The sequence below is a fragment of the Rhinatrema bivittatum genome, chromosome 5 (genome assembly GCF_901001135.1).
Source record: "Rhinatrema bivittatum chromosome 5, aRhiBiv1.1, whole genome shotgun sequence".
Taxonomy (NCBI): Eukaryota; Metazoa; Chordata; class Amphibia; order Gymnophiona; family Rhinatrematidae; genus Rhinatrema; species Rhinatrema bivittatum.
Genome location: NC_042619.1, coordinates 352,661,898 through 352,686,465, shown reverse-complemented (window position 1 = coordinate 352,686,465; position 24,568 = coordinate 352,661,898). Strand labels below are relative to the sequence as shown.

Sequence of the window (24,568 nt, the reverse complement as noted above, 5' to 3'; positions counted from 1 at the left end):
CGGCGTAAAAAAATTACATTCATGCTTCTCTATTATAATACACTTAGATCCACACAATGGTATTTGACTGTTGGATCCTATGCTGGGCCACTGGTGGCCACGAGGGGGCACTTCCTGCAGCCTAATTTAGATATTTTGCAAAGGGCTCATGCCTATGCATACTCTTGGCAGCTGGTTGCTTTCCCCTAAAACTCACAAGAAGGAACAGGTAGTGACAGACACACAGGCAGGAGGACAGAGGGAGCTGTAGTTGTAAATACATTAGCCTTTGTGGGCCGCAGGAGGCAGGGGCAGCCATGAAAACCTGGAAGAAGCCAGAGGCAATGGCTGACATAGGCAGCAAGGATGATTAAGAGGTAGCCTTACGGGTCCGGCTTGGGAGGAGGGGGGAAAAGTCGGGCAGACAGGGGTGTGGGTATATAAATGCTCTTTGCCCTCAAGTGTTTTGAGAGTGTCAGCTAGTACCTTTCAAAATTAGGGACTTGAGAGAGCATCATGCATTGCGACAATTACATGGAGCTAGGCTCAGGAAGTGGGGCCGAAGCGGTGTGCTCAGCCCACAGCAGTGACTGCAGAGGAAAGGCTGTTGAGTAATTTCCAGGCTCTACCTGCAGCAGAAAGACAAGACATGAGGTTGGAGGAGAGGATGAAGGGGGGAGGTGAGTGAGCATAGACATGTAACCTGGGGCTGTAATAAATAGCATTGCTGGGATGTGGCATGCTTTTCCATTTCTCTCACCGAGTATGTTACTGCATGGGGATGATGTGCAGACAGTTGCGAGTGCCCTTTCCCCCATTTCCCTTCGCCGGGAGAGAGGAGCAGAGCTTCCGATATTTTAATTTTGCAAAAGCAGCACAGCTAATGCCAGAGCTGATGGGAATTCCATGCTGAATGCTATCATTTTGAGAGAGGAGAGCACATAAGAGAGAGAAACATGGGGTACAGCTCAGACAAGGCACTCAGAGGCAGCTACCCTTTCACAGAGTCTAAGTGCCATTTTTACTGGAAATAGGACATTGAGGGAAGGTATAAGCACATTTAACATTGAATGGGATGTGTGTGTGTGTGTGTGTGTGTGTGTGTGTGTGTGTGTGTGTGAGAAACTTACAGTGGTTAAATGCAAATTTGAAGACGTTTGGCCAGGTAAGAGACAGGACAGAAGCAGATAAATTTTAGCCAGGAACCGCAGAATATTTTCCTGGAATTTGTTAGAAAAAATGTGAAAGGCTAAGGAAACCTGGAAGTGTGAGAGTATCACTTTTGAAAAAAAAAAAAAAAGTCTCTAGCCTGTGAGTTACACTGGTACCCTAGCCTATAACCATTATTTGGGGATAAAATACTTTGCGACTTCTTTGAAGTAATATCGCTCTGGGATATTGTTATTATCACCAGTAGAATCCCAGATAACATAAAGAAGCTGTATGAGAAAGCAAGGGAAGAGCCCACCTCTTCTTTAAATAAGCCTTCCTAATCTTAAAGCTGGTTTATTACTAAAATTGTAAAGTTAAGCAAATCTGATATTCTAAATTCAGGAAAGGAGGATTTATGTGAAAGCAATTTTTTTTTATACCACAAGTGAAAAAAGAAACAGAAACACAGAGGGAGGAAATAGTGATCTGTGTCTTTTATGCAGCTTCAGTATAAAAGGATCAAAGGTGTTCTAGAATGAAACACTTGTGTGTCCGGAGAATAAAGAAGTGCAGGATAATTCACAGTGGCAGGACATAAAAGTCACATTGCAATCCAAAGCTGCACTTGTATTACCTGCATAAGTTACAAATTTAAAATTTTGCGACAACCTTGAGCGGAGACAGTCTAAGCATACAGAGTGAGAGGAAATTTTCTGTGTGTCTGAATCAGCACTACCAGTATATATGCCAAAACCTTCCTCTTTGTCCTGTTATACATAGGGATACTTAATTATCATTTATTTTCTTGAGGCCATAGGTAGTATTAAGTGACACCAAGCCGGTGAGATAATGCTTAGCATACACTTTAGTTTCCCTGACCAGAAGACTTTTATGCATTAGTGTAGTCAAGAATCCTGTTCTTCATTTATTTAAAGTACAGCATAGGAGAAGTTCAGCACATTTTGATAAAAAGAACTGAGATAGAATCTATCAGGGCTTTTCAGCTAATAAAGCAGCGAACTCAAACAGCGACTCCTATCATTGAACCCCATACTGGATGAGAGGATGAAGAACCAGCGCACCCTAACACCAGCACATCACACTTAAAATACTCAAATAAGGACACATATAAGTATACATTGACACGTCAGCCACCAGAAAGTCTAATTAGACCAACAGCTATTTCTACCTTCAGATAGTTTAAAGAAAGGACACTCACAAACAGAGAAGGCAACAGTGAACATCACAGAGAGAAAGAGAGAGAGAGAGTGTGAGAGAGAAAGAAGGAGATTAAAGAAACAGAGTCAAATAGCGACAAAAAATGTAAAAGGAGACATACAAGAGAGACATACAAAAATACCTACCAGAGAAGTCTCCCAGTAATCTTTTTAAAGTATCATTCATCAGCTGGTTCCACTAACATCTAAAAGAGTTTAGACAAAGAATCAGCTTCTTTAAACGACTATTGACTTAAATTTTCATCTTTAAAAGTCCACAAAGGAGAGAACTAATAGAGGACTTATCTGATAGTTATCTTGGTTTATATTCAGAACAGGTTCTGTTAGTTCCTGGAGCTAAGAAACAAATTAAAAAGATGTTCTTATTCGTTAATATTTGTATATAAACATCTGTTATCCTGTTTTGTTGTTGACATTATTCATAGAAGATACAACATTATTCATTGTAGATACAACATTGCTTGAAATTAAAATTCATCAATTTTGAAGTATCTTGAAAGCTCTAAGGGTTTTCATCTGGTTATGTTAAAATTTTGCTTTTGTAATTTGGGTTCTGCCTCCCCCCTCTACCCCTGAAGGACATGCTGGGTGGTTTTTGGACCCATTTTTCCATTTTAAGGGAGACATAGGCCTGGATTTTCCATTCTCGCAGAGAATGGTGAATCCCAGCGGTAACGGGGGGCCTGCGAAAGCCGGCAGCCATCGCACCACCGCGATGTTATCGCTGCCGGCTTTCGCACCCGATAACGTCACCATGAAAGGTGGCGCTATTGGGCGCGCTACTGGTTTACCTTATCGCCGCCAGCGAAGATACAACCGCATCCGCCTCCTCCCCTCCCCGACTCCGCCCCCAGCTTGCTATCGCACGCTAAAAGGGACTTTTCGTGTGTGATACGGATAGAAAATAACCCCCTTAGTTGGAAGGAGAATTCCCTTTCTGCCCTCGCCTTCTTGGTTTTCTTCATTGGGTGACCCCTCTAATAACATCTGAAACCCCATTTCATTATTGCACCTGAGCCAATGTAGGGGGGGAAGGGGTGTCACTACATTATGCCAAAAGGGTGGGGGGATAGAGAGGAAGACAAGAAGTGGGGTAAGTGTCAGAGAGGAAAATATAACTTGTTCAGGGAACAAGAAAGTTGATGGTACATTGATATACACCAATTTTCTACCTAGATCTTCCCTCAGTTTATTGGTAGTAGCACTCAACAGTAGCAATTATTTACCCAGACCACCTTGCCTTATTTGCTACAAAAGGTGACAAATAGAAAATTTATTCAGTGTTAAAAGTGCCACGTGTGAAAAAGTGCTAACGCTCAAATGAGTGTAGCACAGTTCTTCCCCTTAGCTAGGGCTATTTAATTTTTTTTTTTTTTAATTAGTTATATACAGTTTCCAGCAAGTCAATAGAGAATATACTGAGGGAACTCACATACTTACCTAGTCTGTGGAAGATTTGCTGATGTAGGTAGGGAGTTCGACTCGTTTTTTGAGTTGTTTAAAGATCAGGTAGTAGGAAGAAGAAACGGAGAAGAAAAAAGAAGAGGAAAATGTCATCAGAATAGCAAGGAGGAAAAGGATCAAGATAAAGATAAGTGTGTGCACTCACCAACACTAGTGCTACCACCGACATAAGTTATAAGAGACAGAAAGAGAGAGAAATTTTAACATTCGAGTAGCAGAAAGAAGAGAGATACATTTATATACACGACAGAGAAAAAAATAAAATAAAATACTTACCCAGATGGAGGTACTCTGATGGACACCGTTGTGGAATCACAGACCTAAAAGACACTCAAATGATCAATCCTTTGAAATATACATTAAAGAAAATTTGCTGCATGATTTAAAAATTTCAGTAAAGAATTTATACTTATTTGATAGCAGTTTTGCCAGGAGTTAGTTGTCTATATTCTAGTTGAAGTTATTGAGGTTAAAATACTTAGAGGAAAAAATAGCATTTAATTTTTTATATATATATATATATATATATATATATATATAAGTGTTGTATTGAGTAACTTGAAGAATAACATTGAACATATATATAGAATAAGCGTCTTATATTATAAATATATATTAGTGAATATATATTGTTGGATAACTGTTTTAAAATAATTACAATTACTTTCATTTACCAAAAACTCTGCCTTTCTCCTCTACCTCCGAGGGACTGCTCAGGTGGGTACATCCCTCTAGTCCTGGTAAGGAGATCTGGATGAAAGGAGAGTAATCCTCTTAACTATCCCCTTTGTGACATCATCTAGTGACACCCCACTGAAAGCAGCTGGAAATCTCAGCCACTGATAGCAGGAGGGTAGTCAGGCTGTGAAGGAGGGGGGGGGGGGGTTTAAAGAATTGGCATCATGAATAAGACATACTAGTAGATATTGCAGAACAATGTTATCCAATGACAACAAAAGGAATTCTGTTAGAAAGCACGTATTTAACTCAGAAAGAAGAACTTATGACTTTAATGAGGACATGTACCATAAGGAAGGGTCTCAAAAGGAGAAAAGAAGACAACAGGAAGAAGATTGGCATATTTTTAAGAAAGAAAAGAATTTCTGTGCTTCATGAAGAAAGAAATAAAAAGGCTTACTGAAGAAATAGAGTTACCTGCCTGTGGAAGACAGAGAAGAAAATCAATGGAAATTGCAGGAGATAAAAAATGCAATATCAGTGGCTTACAGAAGGGGAAGGAAAATTGAATGAGAGCCCTGAAACAAACTTAGATGAAGGAGATATTTCTGCAGAAAAATATAACAGCAAGTGAAGAAGAAAGGAAGTCAGATCCAGCAAGGATCATCCTATATATGGGAACCTGAAGAAGAAACACAGAAAGAGAAGTTGATGGCAGATTGTTCTTGCCTTAAAAGATTCCAAACAGAATGGCTTGGTTCCGACAAACTAGCCGAGCAAGAGGAAAATGAGTGAAGAAATGATAGTTGACATGAGACTGAGGATCCAATGGTTTACAGAGAAATGGCAGAACAAAATAAACACAGAGGAAATGCCTTCTGCAAGAAAGGAGGAGAAGATATACCAAAAGCAGCTGATACCAGAATAAACTCTGGCAAAGAGGACAGAGGAATCCTCTTTTAAGGCCTGGTGCATGGGAGTTCCGGTAGTGGACATTGCTATGGAGAATCATTACTCCTTGCAAATAGAAAGGGAAGAGTTAAACTCTTCTGGAGAAGAGAGGGCCCATTCTGTTGCCATAGAAAGCCCCTCTGAAGAAGTACCATCATGGAAAGAGCCTGTTATGGTAATAGGTGAGCCTCATTTAGGTAAACATTTTCTCCCAGAAATAGAAGACATGGAAAAAGTCCTTACTGAAGAACTGCCAGTAAAGGAAGATTCATTTGTAGAAATGGAGCTGTCAAAGATGAACATTAGGGAGAATTCTCCTTTTGGTGAGAGCCCAAGAGAACATTATCAGGCAGAGATAAAAGCAGAGGATGGAAAACCGAAGAAAGACCTCTTTATTCAAGAGTTCATTCAAGAACTGGCTGCTGAAATAGTTTCTCTAAATGGAGATTATGTGTTGCAATCATGATAAAGGGAGCGCTAGGGGGCGATCCCCACTGCGGGACAAGAAGTGTGTGCCCTTGCGGTGAGACGTCCCTACTGGAAGGCTGGAGCTCCTGACCCTCTACCGGACCTGCATGCTTCCGTGAGGCCACCAACGCAATGGTGGTCTCTGAATGGTTCTCCGACCGTTCCAAGCCCTTTCGGACTAGCTGCTGGGTAGAGGCGAGAAGCGGCAGGACAGACAGAGTTTATGGGCGGACAGAGATGTGGCACAAGTTGAAGACTCAGGCATTGAGGAAGACGAAGACTCAGGTGTTTGAGGAAAACGAAGACTCAGGCGTGGCAAGGCAGACAAAGACTCAGGGCCTGTGCTGAAGCGTGCCCTCCACAGCCAACTAAGGCCAGGCGTGGACCACGCCAAGAACAGGGAAGGCAGAGTTCATTCGAGGACAGAGGGCAAGGGCAGAAGCAGAGACAAGAACCCAAAGACCCGGACAGGATCAGAACCCCAGGCTCCAAGGCTCGGCATGCAGAACTCAAAGTGAAGGCTCGGAGACAGACCAGATCAGAGGATGGAACCAGGAGCAACAGAAGATCCCAGAGGCTTGCGCTGCCAATCAGGAAACAGATCAGGATCAGGAACAAGGCAGGTCAGACAAGGGATGGGATGACTCCATGGCACCGTCAGATGGAAGACCCACCCGCACCCTACACACCCCAGCAGGGGTGGTCGCGGACCACTGGGCCACTACGTGCCCTACTCAACCCAGCTGGACTGGTCGCGGACCACGAGGGACGGGTCAGAATGGAGCTGAGGACATCTAGCACCTGGACAAAGACATCAGGCTGGAACGGAACATCAATGGAGAACATCTGGAACAAGGACAAAGACATCAGGCTGGAACGGAACATCAATGGAGAACATCTGGGACAAGGATTCAACGGCAGGGGAGAAGAAAACCTGATACTTCACGCATATCCAGCATAGCTCTCTGCTTCAACGGCAGGGGAGAAGAAAAACTGATACTTCACGCATATCCAGCATAGCTCTCTGCTTCAACGGCAGGGGAGAAGAAAAACTGATACTTCACGCATATCCAGCATAGCTCTCTGCTTCAACGGCAGGGGAGAAGAAAAACTGATACTTCACGCATATCCAGCATAGCTCTCTGCTTCAACGGCAGGGGAGAAGAAAAAAGGATTCGCACTCACAAAGCGGGGAGTAGCTGGCTTGTTACGGCGGTTACTACCCCAAACCAAATAAGCCTGATACTTCACTTTCAATGCATATCCTGCTTCAACGGCAGGGGAGAAGAAAAACTGATACTTCACGCATATCCAGCATAGCTCTCTGCTTCAACGGCAGGGGAGAAGAAAAACTGATACTACAAGCATATCCAGCATAGCTCCCTGCTTCAACGGCAGGGGAGAAGAAAAACTGATACTACAAGCATATCCAGCATAGCTCCCTGCTTCAACAGCAGGGGAGAAGAAAAACAACCAATAAGGGCTGAACAACACAGTCTGGGTAAAACAAATAAGCATGGGTGTAGCTTGCTTATTGCGGCGGTTACTTCCCCTACTACCCATAACTAATCAAGCTTGATATTTCACTTGGTTGCAGCTCCATCACTGCTCTCTACATTAATGGTGGGGGTGGAAGGGAAATAGAACCAAAGAGCTAAGAGAAACAGATAAGTATGAGAAAAAAATGTGAAGCTTGCTGGGCAGACTGGATGGGCCATTTGGTCTTCTTCTGCCGTCATTTCTATGTTTCTATGTTTCTATAAGGATAAAGATGAGAGACCAAGGAACGAAGACATCTAGACGAAGAGGGATCCCACATAGAACATAGTGCCTTGGAGAAGCTGGAAGACGTGAAGTCCTAAGGAGGACGTGCTCCTTGTGAAGGCGAGGAAGGACTGACCTGAGGAGCCTTTTGTAGGCTGAAGAAGGCAGATCCAGGACATGAGGTCACTCAGGGCCCACTCCCTCACTGGCCCTTTAAATCAGGCCAGGAGGCGCGGCCCCGCGCCTAAGGAGGAAGCAGGAGAGGTGCAGGACCCTGGACAGCGGGCCTGCCGGAGAGGAGGAGCTGGAGCAGGAACTAGGCCTCTGAGCAGACCTCGTAGTTGGAGATGGAGTCCAGCCACAGGAAGGCCTCCATGCCGCGGGAAACATTGGTGACTGTGGCCTCCGGGCCGCGAAGATGAAGAAGGCGGTCCCAGCCGCACCGAAGACGTTGGTGGCCTCTAAGCCGAAGAGGAAGACCTGGCGCGGCTCCTGGTGTCGGCGGCTCCTGCCGCGTGAGGACAGGCCTCCAGGCCTGCTAGAAGATGGTGGCCTCCGGGCCGCGAGAGAAGGACCGGCGTGGTTCCATGCCATGAGGGAGAGCCCCGGTTCGGCACCTGCCGTGCCGGCACGATAGCAGCCTCCTGCCACGATAGGGAATCCTGGCACGGCTCCTGCCATGCTGGGACGATGACATCGGGGGTCGGGCAGGCTGGCCTGAAGAAAGGTAAGAGCCTACTCGCAGCCTTGCCGTGAGTAGGATCGCAACATTATGTAAGCACTAACTTATGCATAACCAGCACAGATGGATTGCCGGATTTGGTGAAAGGTATTTTTCTTCATTCTGAAAGGATGGAAGAAAATATGAAATAGAATAAGAAATGAATGTGTGAGTGAGCAAACAAAAAGATGAAGAATACTCAGCAGAGGAGATAGTACATGGAGAAGTCAAACAAAAAGAGATGACCACTTCAGAAAATAAAGAATTCTCCTGAAAGACAAATAAAATGAGAGAACAGACTGAGGAAGGCATGAAAGCCGTACACAAAGCTTTTTTGAAAGAAAGAAACAAGGATCTTGTTCTAGCTGGAAGTAAGGGCATAAAACAGGGCAAAGAGAGAAAACCAGAGAAGAAGGGAACGTAATACCGACTACCATAACAGGAAACATTCTGGAAGAAAATAAAGCTGTTAATTGCAACAAAGACAGCATTGGAAGCAGTGTGAGAGTCCAAATAAGAGAGATGAGAGGTAGCATAGCTTTTTCTAAAAGGAAAGTCCGGAAGAAAACCAATGATAACAGCTGTTCATTCTCCAAATGGCTATTAATGTTCCTCTGTTTATTGAACATGGGATCAAAAATTGTCATGTGACATGTAACAGAAACATGGGGATACTCTGCACGGAGCGGCAGTTACTACCTTGGGAAGCTTGTTGGGCAGACTGGATGGACCATTTTGTTCTTTTTCTGCTATCATTACTATGTTACATGGACAACCGATTATAACAATAGGATCGCAAAGTTGCCACAGGAGATTATTCAAAGAAGGATATGACTTGACTACCATAATACCACTATCCTATACTCAGAATGCAGTTTAAATAAAAGATATGCTTCATCAACACATCATAATTATCACAAAAGAATCAGGAAGAAACCTGCAAATATTCTGAGAGACTGTGCAACAGGCATTCTGGAAATGCGATTACTGAAGGGAATGATTGGAATCTTTTGGGGAATTTAGGCATGGCAGTAGAAAGAGAGTAGCTGATGCTGGAAAATAAAAATGTGTACAACTATAATGGAGACACCTCTACAATTTGCACTGCTGATAAAATAAAAAAAAAACCTGAAATCACGTCAGGTTAAGTTTTGTATGGAAATTTAGTTAAGAAAGGAAGAGTGATAAAAAAGCGGAATCAATGAGTAGGATAATTTGTTTCAGATACTCTCTCCTATTCAAAAAGTGTCCTTGAAAAATGGGGCTAAAGAGAATCTGAAATTGTGAAGAAAACCCTGAGCTAAGAAGGGCCGAGTTCATATGAGAGTCTCCCAAAGTCTACATTTTTGAGAGAGTAGAAGAGTCTTTTGAGGTAAAAGACTAAGGAAATGCAGAGAACAGTAATGAAGATGGAATCACAGATGAAACTATACAAAGGCCCATTCAAATGAATATACCATCTTATTACAAAGATTTTGTGATGTATTAAAATAATTTTATAGACGTTGGCTTCTTTGTATCCCTTGAAGTAATAGGGGAGAGCTAAGCTTGTGAGTAAAAGATAAATGATTGTAAAGCTTTTTCAACACATCGTAAATTTGAGAAAGTGTTCTTTGACCATATGTATCTCAAATCAAAAAGATACTAATAAAGACATTGGAATTAATATTATTTATTTGTTACCTTACCAAGCTAAGCTTCACCGTGACCAGAATAAATTTGAGAATAATAAGTGTGAATGTAGTATGCATGTAATCGGGTGGATATTAGGGATATGCATTTGTCCTGGTTTGGCAACCCCAAAAAATGAAGCGGATTTTCCTGAAATTTCAGGAAAATTTATTTTTCGGGGTTAGCACGCACTAACAGTGTGCGCTAACCCTAAAAATTCAGGGTGGCTACAGCAGCATGTCTTGTTCTGTTTTCCTAATAGGAGGTGTATTGGTGTTTTAGATCTGGTGTAATATTTTCAGAGTTAACTTCCATAAGTAAAGTTGTTGCTGTTTGAGTGCTGGCAGTTAGTGTTGATATAGAAAGTTTATTTCATTGTAATTCTGTTTTCTTGTGGCTCTCCGAGGGTCACACCCATGCCCAAGATGCATTACAGTAGGCCTAATACCATATGAGTTCCAAGAATCTCTTGATTTTTTGCAGGATTTTCTGGTTGGCACCACAGCACTGTATATAAATATAATATTCATATTGTGTGATATTTTTACCTCAGAGGACTGTGCTTTGAATGCCATTTTTCATATAAAATCTGTTATTAGAAATGCATTTTTAATTGTGTGTGATGATGATGTGATGGGGTAGGGGGTGCACCTAATACCCTTGCACTGGCCATGGGCATTGCTGTAAAGCATTTAACAGAGTCTCCCAATGGGTGAGGACACAGTTTTTCACTTGGCCATAGGTGCCACATTACCTGGCTATGGCTCTGATTTAAGCCCCACCTGCCCAACTCTAGTGTTGAAAAGGTCAGACAGTGGAGATGCTGGCACTTCTCAAAGTTCCCTTAACACTCTTGGATGTATCCCATCCAGCACCATTGCTTTATCTACTTTTAGTTTCGTTGGCTCCTCACAAACACAGTCTTGTGAAGACTGCAGTTCCACTCCAAGTCCTTCTTTTGTCCTATTCCAAGCCCTTCCTCAGTGAAGAGAAATATTTTGTTAAGCAATTGTGTTTTCTCCTCATCACCTTCTACATATTCTCCCCTTCATCTTTGAGTCTTATGATCTTATTTTTGTACTTCCTCCTGTCAAATGGCGCCAATAGCCTTTGCCATTACCATGTCACAGGGGCTACCGGTGCCATTGGTCAGCCCCTGTCACATGGAGCAATGGACAGCCGGCGCCATCTTGTGCTCCTACCATGTGACAGGGGCCGACCAATGGCACCGGTAGCCCCTGTGACATGGTAAGGGCAAAGGCTATCGGTGCTATTTTGAAATACTGGCAGCTGACGGCCCGAGTGCAGGATATGGCTCCAGGACCCCCGTTGGACCACCAGGGACTTTTGGCAAGTCTTGGGGGGGATCAGGCGGATGTGGGGTTGTAGTTAATTAAATTTAAAGGGTTGGGATGGGGTTTTTTTGGGGGGGGAAACAAATACATATGTAACTAATGAACGGATCGGGGTCCCCCGAGAACGGATGCAACGGATTTGGGTCCCGACGAATAGGAATACCGAATGGGACGAATCCGTCCCTGCTTCACATCCCTACATAAACAGGTATCAACAGAGATCAATTTTAAGAGGGTCATCTGCAAAGACAAAATCAGCATGTATGTGTGTAAGCAGTCTCTGTGAGTGGTAAGGGCGGAAGTACACGTAAACTGTTACTGCTATGCAGAAAAATATTCTTGCACAAAGAGGGCATTCCTGAGGAGGGGTTTGGAAGTACATGCTCATTTATATATTTTGTAAATGAAGTACACGCATACATCATCAAACGTGCACATGCTGTTACACCTCTTTTTGTTTGCAGTTTTTGGGTAGCGGGAGCAACTGTGGAGGGTATGGGTGAACTAGAAAAGGCCTGGGTCAACTGATGGGGAGGTCTCAGGGAACTGATGTTTTAAAGTATGCGCACAATAAAGTAAAGTAGCAGCACATTAGCTGGATAAGTCCAAAAAGCGCTGCTTAGACGGATAAATCAGAATGCAGCCAGATAAGTACCATTACTTATCTGAATAAGTGCAAATTTATCCGTCTTAAGTCAGGGGTGGGCAATTCCAGTCCTCGAGGGCCACAAACCTGTCGAGGTTTTAGGATATCCCTAATGAATATGCATGACATAGATTTGCATACAACTGAGGCAGAGTGCATGCAAATCTCTCTCATGCATATTCATTAGGGATAGCCTGAAAACCAGACTGGTTTGTGGCCCTCGAGGACCGGAACTGCCCACCCCTGGTCTAAGTAGTGGGAAAGGTGCTACTTAGCTGAATAAATTGGAATTTAGCTGGATAAGTGTGGGCAAATCATACATCCACGTATTTGTATTTCCAAGTTAAAAGAAGCTGCATGCAGATTTTAATCACGTTAATTAAATGCCTTTATCCTGTAAGTTGGCTTTTACACTCGTAAGTCAGGGGATTTTATAACATGCTTGCAGCAATGAAATAACCAGTTTTACCAATTATTCTACCAGTTCACCCAGTCCGTCTGCAGCTCGTGAAGACTTTCTGGCCCTTCAGCCTGAAGTCCCCCTCCATTGCACCCAGACCCTTTACTAGGTCGCTTTTTCACTTTAACGATGTTTACAATCACTTTCACCAGATATCGAGCAGAAGTAAATAATTATTCACATGTAAAAAAAACATATGCACGTCACTTTGACGGGTTTTAAAAAGCCCCTGGCACACCCCTTTCTTACACGTGCAAAGTCATTCACAAGCCCTGATTTACGTGTGTAAGTTGCGGTTTGAAAACAGCACGGATTTCCCTGTGCGTCATTTTATGCACGCAGGTGCTAATCTTACACGTGCAGCGTTTAAAAATTCACCCATAACATTTATTTATATTTTCATATTCCGCTTTTCGCGCTTTTTTTTTCAGCGCTTCAAAGTGGATTACGTTCAGGTAGTGGAGGTATTTCGCTATCCCCAGAGGGCTCACAATCTGAGGGGGGGGGTGGTGTCATTCTCTAACGCTATCGCACGCGAAAAGTCCATTTTCGCGTGCAATAGCTAAGCTTGGGGCGGAGTCGGGGCGGAGACGGCCCCGGAAGAGGAGGAGTCGGGGCAGCACCGGGGCTGACGCTGCGGACACATCGCTGGCGGCGAAAGGTAAGATTCCTTATCGCCGCCTGTTTCGCGCTGAATAACTGCACCTTTTATGGTTGTAGTTATTCGGCACGAAAGCCGGCAGCGATCGCACCGCGGAGGTGCGATCGCTGCCGGCTATTGCAGGACCGCCCCCCGCTTTACCCCCCCCTGCAACCTTAGAGAATCCAGGCCTAAATTTGTACCTGAGGCAATGGAGGGTAAAGTGACTTGCCTAAGGTCACCAGGAGCAGTAGTGGGACTTGAACGCTATTCTCCTGGTTCACAGCCCACTGTTAGAGTGCATGTAACAGAGGGTTACGTGCACCTGTTACAATTATTTCATGCGTAGAATATAAAATAGGTGTATAAACCTTGTGGAGCCCTGCACTAAAAACATGTTCATGTATTAAAACCTCCATGTGTACTTTTGGAGCAGCGCTGAGCTGTATTTTGCAAATTGCATGGCTCCTAGTGCACAGTTTATAAAATACAGGCATGACTTTAGGTGCGCGTACGTGCGTGCGTGTACGTGTTGAGTTATGCACGCCATTGACAATTACCATGTAAAAGCATACACTGAAATAATAGATAGGGGGAAGAGGCCAGGCGAAAATAAGGGCCAGTGCTGCAGGGGTCTGCTTTACACTTGCATGTTCACATCATGCAAAATGCACAGGTCTTTCATTTCAGGACCAAAATCAGGATGCAGAAAGGCGATGCAACCGTGGCAAATTATGGCAAGAGGAGTGGACTGGGAGGAGAAGGAGGAAGTATCAGAAAAAGTGCAGTAAAGAGCAACTGAAGTTACAGAATCTCCCAGTGGTTCTTGCAGAGCGCTTGAGCAGGGCCTGATTTGTAATGCAGACTCTGACAATTGATTTAGAAAGAATGGAGGGTAGAAGATAAAACGATGCAGGCTTCTGTCTGTTATTTAGGAGGCCATCGGTTAATTGCTGGTTAACCCTTCCCTATGCAAACATTTTAGCCACAAGTTGGAAGCGCTTCTGTTTTAATTACCATAATAAGAGGACAATAGATTAGGACAGCAGGGAATATTTACTTTGGAGAGGAGGAATCTCCCAGGGGATATCATTTCTGTTGATAGAGGAGAAGCCATTATGGGTCACTCGGGCAGTGTGTTTACATGGAACAAGATTTATTTGAAGTTACAATAAAGGGCGTTTGGTTTCATTTTAAGAAAGGGCTCTCGTGGCTCTGGAGATTTGATTACATGGTCCTCTAACCTAATAAGGTTGTGCCTACACCCTCATTGGATATTTCACCCACTACCCTGGGGATGTAATAAAGTACTAATTAGAGTCGTTATATTATGCAACAAAAAGACCAAACTCAATGGGAGTAAATTATTTTCCAGTGTAAAAAGATATACATAACTATTGTCTGAGATGTGGAAACGCAGTTCTTGACAGTTTAGGTGTTAATGTTTCAAATAAAATGTTCATATCTTTTGTTTTGTTTTGTTTTTTTTTAAGTAGAGTTCAAAATGAACCTGGGGATCTTATACTGAAGACAACATAGAGCAGATGCAATAGTGGAGATTATCAGAGGTGTATATAGTGAATAACACAAGCATCAGATGTAAGTTCATTTCCTCCCTCCCTCCCTCCCTTCTCAGCCTTGATTCGGAATTTTTCTGCTTCGTTCCAAAGTGGAGTCACCGTTCCCCCAACCTGCAAATTTCTGATCGAGTTGTCCTCGAAACTCCTTTTGTAATTTCTGTCTTGTGCTTAGTGGTCCTGATTCAGAATCTGATAACTGGTGGGTATCTTTATGTATTATTTCGGTGTATTTACGTTGCATCTTTTCTTTTTCTGATCGGGTCAGCCGCTTCGGAGCAGATTATATCCCACGCGGACCTGAATGTCTCATTAGCTATCTGATATGGGGGGGGGGGGGGGGAGTGTCCCTGCTCTGTCCCGGGAGCACTCTCTCTCACAAGCACCGCTCAGCCTGAGTGGGAGCCTGTCTGACTTGTTCCCATAAAGGCGGGGGGTTGGTGGGTCTGTGGCGTTTGGGGGGGGGGGGGGGGGGAGGCAATGAATAATAGAATCTCACCAGCGGGTCTGCCCTTTCCCCTTCAAAGCGATGATACCAGCGGGATGATGCTGCTCGGGCTGAGCGGGGCTTATGGGAAAGGGGCCAACAGGATAAAACAGGGGACACCCCTTTCACTCACCGGGATAGCCTGGTGACTGATCCCCCCGCCCCCAATCTATAGAGGGGGAGGCCCCTTCCCGAACTCCCACACTTTGAAAAGGGGATGGCCCCGACCTGCGCCTACGAGCGCGTAAGAAGAAACTCCGGCCCCCACTCCCGCACCAATGTTAAAATAAAGCCCAAAGAGGTCCATCTTCAGCTGCTATGAAACTGGGAAAGTGAACGGGATAAAATTATTTGACTTAGTCTGTGTAATCTGCAGCGCAGCCGCGCCCCTGAATATACCCAGCTGTCCTAACCTTAACCGGATAAGATTTATCTGGCTTAACTTTAGAACAGGGTTACCAGATGTAACTGGACCACTTGTCAGGCTACCTCAGCCCTTGCCAGTTATGTCCCTGGAGTGCCCCGGACTTATCTGTGCCCAAATATTTATTTAGCAAGATAACTTCTGAGTTATCCGGCTACATTTGTCTGAATAGGGATATCCAGCTGGCCAGACAGTTGGTCCTTCGGTGATGTCTGTCTCCCGTCTGTTCATGAGATATGGGACCAGCAGCCAAAGATCAAATTGAGCTCAACGTATTCCTTTCTTACTTTTAGTGCATTTAAAAATTACAGGCTTTCCACATCCATTTATTTCAATGTAGACAACTGATGAAATATGTCAGGCAATGGCTGGATCAGCGCAGGGCTACTTATCCGGTTACCTTAAGTGGATAAATGCCGATATTCAGACTCAACCGAGTAAGTTAACCAAATAAGTTAGAGAGCAGCTCTAAAGTTAGCCGGATATAACCTATCCAGCTAACCAGAACTTATCCAGGGATATTCAGTAGCATAGCTGTGCCGTTGAATATCCTCTTTTAGTTAGCCAGATAAGTTATATACAGCTACCTTAGGTCCAGATTCATTAAGGCTTTTCTCCTATTTCGTGTCTGTGGGAAAAACCCTCAGTGAATCAGGTACTTAAATAGCCAGATATCTTTGAATATCAAACCTATATACATATCTCCATCTCTCTCTCTCTCTCTATATATATATGTGTATGTGTGTCTGCATGCGTGTATATGAATGAAATTTAAGAGAAAATCAGCAAACTGATTGGGTAAGGAAGATACCGTACTTTTATTTGGTTATTAAATGTTCTAGATGCAAACTTTCAGGATGACAAATGGCCCTCCCTCAGACAAAGAGACAGTGGCAGAACAAAAGACCTTGATCTTCCTGAAAGCTTTTATCTTTACCCATGCATTAGTTGGCTAAAGCTATAAACTCTGCTCAGCTACTTTTAATACAAATTTTATTTCTGGTGAGCTAACATAGGTGACCTTTGCTACTCTATTACTTTCTGTGAGATACAAGGGTGTGCACAACCCATGCGTGAATCTGTGGCTACCTGCGCATGTTTTTCTCTAACATGTAGTTAAATAGGTTCAGGCCCTTAGGCAGCTTCCCAATTAGTTCTGCCTTCGGGGTCTAGCCCGCCCCAGCCAGGATCTGGTTACCCTGCCCACACTGACGAGTCCCATTACTTTCATTTTGGGGCAAGGCTTCCGCAGCAGCCAGTGAGCTTATGGTTTCACATTGCCTGCCTGCCTGCTACTCCCTGCCTGCGATCTCAGTGTCACAAATGGACAAAACATAACCATTAAGTGCATTCCTTAGGCCAGATTTTAAAAGGCCCGTGCGCGTAAAATTCGGGGGTGTTATGCGTGTGGCTGGGCCCTGCACGTCCCACATGCATTTTCTAAAGGGCCCATCCACGCGCGTAACCCCCGATACGCACCGAAGTGCTGGGTCAGATGAGAGGCGGGCCGGGCCAGGCCAGCGCCATTAGATGCTGTTCCGGGGAAGCGCGCGCCGGCAGCGAGCCAGCACACATAATTTACTTCTGCTCATCAGAGCAGGTAAGTTACATATTAAAAAAAAAAAAGGGTTAGTTAGGCTAGATTTAGGGGTTGGGGTGGAGAGGGGGAAAAGGGAGGTAGGGAAGTTCCAATTGAAGCAGACTGGGAGGGAACTGAGAAGAAGCCCGATCGCGTCGTCATGCCTAATTGAAACACACACCCCCCCCCCGCCCCGCCCCCGTGCATGGAGGCCACCCACCTGCATGTGCACGCGTGGACATTAAAATCCGGCACGCATGTGCGTGCGGGAATTGTATTTTGTAACATGGGCACGCCAACGCTCGCACCTTATAAAATAGCCGCGCCCATGTGTGTGTGTGCACGGGCCTTTTAAAATCTGGCCTTTTATTTTTAGTTCAGTTATAAAATGCACTAAAAATGATAAACATTCATAGGAAATCACTATCTGAGTTTGTGAAGAATTATCTCATAAAAAGGCAATCGCTCTTTCAACAGTTATCACAGAGTATTCTACAATTCATAGGCTCCCGGTACGGTCGTTTGTAAGGTTCGATTCTTGGATGCAATCAAAAATTAAAAAAACGTTTTCACCTGTGAACCCAGACGCAACTCCGTCACACAGTGACAGTGGGAGGTATAAGGGGGAGGAAATCTCTGAATTCAAACCAGAATGGGCAAGCCTGACAGGATCAGCAGTGAGGGTAAGCTCAGCGATCAGGAAAGGTAGGTGGTATTACAATACACAAGGGAAGGTTTCTATGGGGTTGTTTCTGTGGTAGGCTTAAGAGCACAGACCGATTGACTAAATTTTTTTTGGTGGGGGGGAGGGAATATCAGGTACATAAATAGTGCCCTAAATCTAACCAGGCAAATTCTGACTGGCTAACTCCTTGGCAGCCCAAAAGTACAAAATGCAATTCCCAACCTCCTGACAGTCTTAAAAGCTATACACAACCCCACACAGAAGTTATCTGCCTCTGCCTATATTAGGCTATGTATATTGTATTTCTTTGTTTAACCCCATATATTCATTTCCAAGTTATTCTTCCTGTTCTCTGTAAGACATTTGCTTGTCACTGTTATTGTTCAAAATGTAAACCGAATTGATCAGTAATTCTGTTATTGGAAAGTCGGTATAGAAAAGTTCTAAATAAATAAAATAAATAAATAAATGTTTAGTTGGGACATCTAGTTGCTTGGATTTGGTTGAAAATTCTTCGTAACTGGTTAAAATGAATTGGTTTTTCTTATTCACTCGGAAATCTTAGAAAATTGAATGCTATGGGGCAGATTTTAAAAATCCGCGCACACGCGTACTCTTGTTCGCGCACCAGGCGCGAACAAGAGTACGCGGGATTTCAATAGATACGCGCGTATCCATTAAAATCCGGAGTCGGCGCGCGCAAGGCTGCCCAAAATCGGCAGCCTGCGTGCGCCAAGCCGCGCAGCCTGTCTCCGTTCCCTCCAAGGCTGCTCCGAAATCGGAGCAGCCTCGGAGGGAACTTTCCTTTGCCCTCCCCCCACCTTCCCCTCCCTTCACCTACCTAACCCACCCCCCCCCCCGGCCCTATCTAAACCTCCCCCCTACCTCTATCACAAAAGTTACGCCTGCTGGAAGCAGGCGTAACTTTGCGCGCGCTGGGCCGGCTGCCGCGCTCCATGTTCCGGTCCAGGGGCTGGTGCAGGGGCCGCTGTCACGCCCCGGAACACCCCCGGGCCGGAACCACGCCTCCGGACACGCCCCCGACACGCCACGTCACTCCCGACATGCCCCAGAAACGCTGTGTCACTCCCGGCACGCCCCCTGACACACCCCTCCATGCAAGCCCCGGGATTTACTCACATCCCGGGGCTTGCGCACGCCGCCGAGCCTATGCAAAATAGGCTCGGCCCACGCAGGGGGGGTTTGGGGTAGGTTTTCGGGGGTACACACGTACCCCCTTTGAAAATCTACCCCCAAGTGTACAAATGTTACAAAATTCATTGGCAGGCATTTTACTCTAGTAATCATCTTGACTAGGATATCTATGTGTTTTTCTAGATTAGCCCTAGCTGGGATACAAAATATGTTTCTTCATTTTTCTAATTAAGGCATGATGAACATTTCTAAAAATTGATTTGGATGATCTCCACCAATACTTGTTCATACGAAGGTGAATTTTAAAAGCCCAATGCGTTCATCAATTAGGGGATGCACAAAAATGCTGGGCTGGCGTGTGCCAGACAGATGTTAAAAGCTGCCTGGATGCGCACAGTTCTCCCGCAGCGCGCACATCTTGGAATTTCTGAAAAGGGTATGGAATATGACATGGCGTAGGCACTTTCAGACTTGAACCATAAATTTGCACGTAAATACTTATGCAGGCCAACATGCACTGGGGTCCCCTACCACATAACGTTACTTCTGCTATGGACGGCGTGTAAGTAAAATAATAATAATGAGCCATTTCAGAGGGGTGTAAAGGATCTGGGGTAACTAGTGGGGGGGGGGGGGTATACAGGCTATCAAAACGGGGGTGTTTGGAGAACCTAGCTCGTAACCAAGTGAACTGGTGAAGAACTGGTAAAACAGGCAATGGTGTCGGCCTGCGTTCCTTTTAAAAATCCCCCACTTACGCGGTAGAAGTGGCTTTTGCGTGCGTAGGTTCGTGGCCACTTAAAATTGGATGCACTTGTGGACACGGCCAGGCTTTTTTTTATAACATTCACACATATTTCCATGTGTGTTATAAAGCAGCCACGTCCCTGGGCGCAGGCCGTAAGGACACGGGCACCCGTGCGCCGCTTTGAAAGTTACCGTCATACCGTACAAAGATGTAAATTTATGCACATGGGCCTATATATTCTGCAGCATTTCTAAGATGCGATGTAAGTGCTGCGATCATTAGACCCGCCCCCCCATGATGTCACTAACATTGGATAGTTAAGACAGCCTCAACACCGGGCATCATGCGCCGAAGGGGTGCGACAAAGGGGCTCTCCCCTTTGTGCACCCCTTCGTTCAAACCTTTGTGTATATGTAAAAATTTATTTTTATGTTTCCTTTGTTAACTAAGCTGTTTCATTGTATTCAACTAAGGAATTTTTTCCTGCTTTTTCTGTTTCACTGTAAACCGGCATGATTTGCATTTAATGCAAGAATGTCGGTATATAAAAGTTAAAAATAAATAAAATAAATAAATAAATGCATAAACCGGTGAAGATATTCATTCTACTGCATTTTTCTCATTCTGACAAACAGACATTTGAGTTAACTCAAGGAGTATTTGACTCTGCCTTGTAGAGATACACTCCTGCACATATTTTACATACCTTCGTATCTTACGGCACAGAGGCTATTAAAGTTTTGTATGCTTATCTCTTCAGCACAGGTCCATTAACTTTGATTTGTTGAGTTAATTAAACAAACATTATTATTTTTTTTTTTAATGTGACTGCAGCCTGCCAGCACCTTTCCAGCATCATCTTCCACAGATATTTCCTTATCTGATGAAACCCAGGCGCCATCCCAGTCCAGTTCCAACTACGCGCTTCAGCCCAATGCTCCGCCACTTTATACACCAACCTTCTTCCTGCCAGGTGACAAGCCTCCACCCTATGCTCCTTAAGACGTACGATACATATCCTCACAGGTGGGTTGTTTTTTTTTAAAGAGAACTTCAGAAAAAATTATGCAGTGACAGAGACTTGAAAACTTCCAAGGACACAGTGTCCTAAGCTCCAGTCATCCCATCTGCGTGCTAAATGGACCAATGCATGTGGAAACCCAATGCAGACTGAACACTGGGATGAGCACGTCTCTCGGAAAGACGATTTGCATGAGGATGGACTTTGGCTGATCAAGGTTTTTTTTTCTTCATGTGCTGCACACCGATTGCCACCCACCTTAATAAAATAGGATACGATTTTGGATAATTGGTTGCATTTTCGTAAACCAATACTGTGTGAAATTGTTTTGTATTTCTGAACTAGAACTCCTGCACAGTAACCTTGTTCTAGAGTGTTAATTATGCATAGGACGTAGATTGTCTTTGTATCGTATCTATTTGATATCCTTCTTTTGTGAAAAAAAAGTTCTAAATACAAATCTAGCAAAGTACCTGTAACAACGCCTACTGTGCAAAAAAATGCAGTGGATATACAGTCTGTACCTATTAACACATCTGTGGTTTTGCAACAATATCATAGCAGTGGCAAGAGTTTTACATTTCTTTAATATTTCATTTGAAGGATTCAATCTATAAAATGTAAAGCTTTTAAAACTTGTTTTTATAATTGTGTTTGGCATATTTTATTTAATTTTAATTTAAGATTTCTATTCTCTCTTTACTGGCAAACAAACAATCCAGAGTAGATCAGAACAAAAAAAACCAACCCAATAAAATCAACACATATTGCGGGACACATATGGCTGTTAAGATACATTAATCACAGAATTTCATTTAATAGTTTGGTTATATTACAATGTGCCACATAATGCTGAAATGTAGCACTGCAAGTTTTCTAGTAACTTTTTAGTTATTATTTTATTTCTCCATTTATATTCCATCCTTTATCAAAAAGCTTGGGACAAATAACAACAATCTTACCCCGGGATGCATCATTCCGCAATAAATATAGCGGAATGATGAGTCGCGAAAAGGGGCAGGGGAGGCGATAGTGTGTAGCTGGCCGCATCGCAGTGATGCATTTTTCCCTGCCGCAGTGCACACTCACCCCCCAACCATCAATGGAAAAGGTGATGTTATTTCCGGCGCTACTGCTGGCGATAATGTCTAAAACGTTATCGCCCGCAGCTGTACCGGAATCAAAATTTTTCCACCTCCGCCTAAATTCCGTCCTAACTCCTCCTCCTCTTTCCTTCATTTAAATTATAACGGCCCATCGCGTTTTAATTAATGACCCTGTAAAAGTCCAAAAACAATTACATAAATGACACATTATTTGAAAAAACAAAACAAAACAGTAAATTACACCAGAACCTAAAATTACATTACCAAATTTTATATATATCTATAAGTAAACACAGCAGGGCAATAGTAATTAACTACTTGGTATTTTGCAAATGCTAAAACCAAAATAAATAGAATACCAAAATCCCCTTAATCTGGCGCAGGGCCAGATTTTAAAAGGATTACACGCATAAGTTACGCACATAACCCTTCTAAAACGGCCCTGTGCGCGCCGAACCTATTTTGCATAGGCTCGGCGGCACGCACAAGCCCCGGGACATGCGTAAGTCCCGGGGCTTGCAAAAAGGGGCGGTCGGGGGCGTGTGGGCGGTCCGGGGGCGTGGCCAAGTGCCCCGACACAGTGGCCTGTGTCGGGACCTGCCGCGCCAGCGTGCGTAAGTTACTACTGCCCGGAGGCAGTAGTAACTTTTCGAATAAAGGTAGGGGGGGGGTCTAGATAGGACCGGGGGGGTGGGTTAGGTAGGGGAAGGGAGTGGAAGGTGCAGGGGGGTGGAAGGAAAGTTCCCTCCGAGGCTGCTCCGATTTCCGAGCGGCCTCGGAGGGAACGGGCAGCGCGCAAATGAATGCACATCCCTATTAACGGCTTTTTAAAATTGCTATGATAGTATGTTACATTTACACATGCAACTGCTTTTAAAACTACTTTAATAGCTTATCTTCCAAGAAATCCATGATCTGAGAGAGAGCACTGTTTATTCAGTAATCTTATTTATTTATTATTTATTTATTTAACACTTTTTTATACCGACCTTCATAGTAAATAAACCATATCGGATCGGTTTACATAAAACAAGGGTATAACAGAAGCAATAAATAAAAGTAATTAACAAGAAAAGAGAATAAGATAAAGTTACATTTAACAAGGAGTAAAAAACTTGGGAAGCTTAAGAGCTGGAAGGAAGTTAAAGGCCAAAAAATAATTAAAGAAGCATAGTCCAAAAGGAATTTGGATTAATGCAAAAGATGCTTTATTCAGTAAGTGCCAGAGTTCTTCGTTTGAATGGATGTAGGACTTTAATCTTCTACGTCCAAGTGAGGAAAAAGAAGACTAAGGGTTGTCTGGAGGATCATCGAAGGCTTGGTGGAATAGCCACATCTTAAGTTTTTTTCTGAACGTAGTGAGACAGGGTTCTAGTCGGAGGCTTGAAGGAATGTTGTTCCAAATAGATGGACCTGCTATTGAAAAAGCTTGGTCTTTGGTCGAGGAAAGGCGTGAGGCTTTAGTTGGGGGGTAATTCAAAGTACCTTTATGATTATCTCTAATTGGCCTATTGGAGGAATGAAGTTTGAAGGGTATTTCAAGGCTGAGATGGAGTTGGTGATGGATGGATTTATGTATTAGGGTAATTGCTTTGTAAAGGATTCTGAAATTTACCGGTAGCCAATGTAGGTTTCTGAGGATGGGTGAGATGTGATTTCCGCGGCTGGTGTTGGTCAGTAATCTCGCTGCAGCATTTTGAATCATCTGAAGCGGTTTAATGGTCAATTTGGGTAGGCCAAGGAGGAGGGCACTGCAATAGTCAATCTTGGAGAATAACAACGCCTGGAGTACTGTTCTGAAATCTTTGAAAAAAAGAAGTGGCTTGAGTCGTTTCAGAACCTGGAGTCTGTAAAAACAGTCTTTGGATGTAGTATTAACCATTTTCTTAAGGTTTAGTCTATTATCGAGAATTACTCCTAGATCTCTCACCTGCTTATGAGTGATGAATGTGTTGTGAGGGAATGGTATGGGAATATTTTCTTCATTTGCTGAGATGAGGAGGAGCTCCGTCTTTGAAGAGTTAAAGACCAGATTTAATCTATTGAGGAGGTTAGTGATAGATATAAGGCAGTTATTCCAGTGGGAAAGTGCTTTTGAAATAGATTCTGTAATAGGAATAAGAATCTGTACATCGTCTGCATACAGATAATGAATTAAATTAAGGTCAGATAGCAATTGGCAAAGGGGTAGGAGGTAAATATTAAAAAGGGTTGGGGAAAGGGAAGATCCTTGTGGAACTCCTAAATTGGATTTTGTTAATGGCGATTCTTTGTTGTTGATTTTAACTTTGAAGGATCTATTGTAGAGGAAAGATTTGAACCAACTATGGGCAGATCCTGAGATACCAATGTCTGTTAGGCGATCCAGAAGAATGGAGTGGTTGATGGTGTCAAACGCCGCGGAGATGTCTAACAGGATTAATAAAAAGGAGTAGCCTTTGTCAAGACCCATTATAATATGATCTGTAAGTGAGATAAGGAAGGTTTCCATGCTGCGTGCTTTGCGGAAGCCATATTGTGAGGGGTGTAGGATATTTTGATCTTCCAGGTATTCTGAAAGCTGGGTGTTTACCAGCTTTTCTGTTATTTTGGCTAAAAA

General features: G+C 43.6%; 1 protein-coding gene across 5 annotated transcripts in view; it reads left to right on the top strand.

The window, feature by feature from the left end:
* The window catches only part of TMEM255B (transmembrane protein 255B), a 143,907-nt gene extending 122,267 nt beyond the window's left edge, over positions 1-21,640 (top strand). For all 5 annotated transcript variants that reach the window (XM_029604623.1, XM_029604627.1, XM_029604624.1 and 2 more), the window contains one exon: positions 20,677-21,640. In XM_029604623.1, coding sequence (XP_029460483.1) covers positions 20,677-20,844 — 168 coding nt within the window. In that variant the 3' untranslated portion in view covers positions 20,845-21,640. The remainder of the gene's footprint in view (positions 1-20,676) is intronic.
* Positions 21,641-24,568: the final 2,928 nt, after the last annotated feature.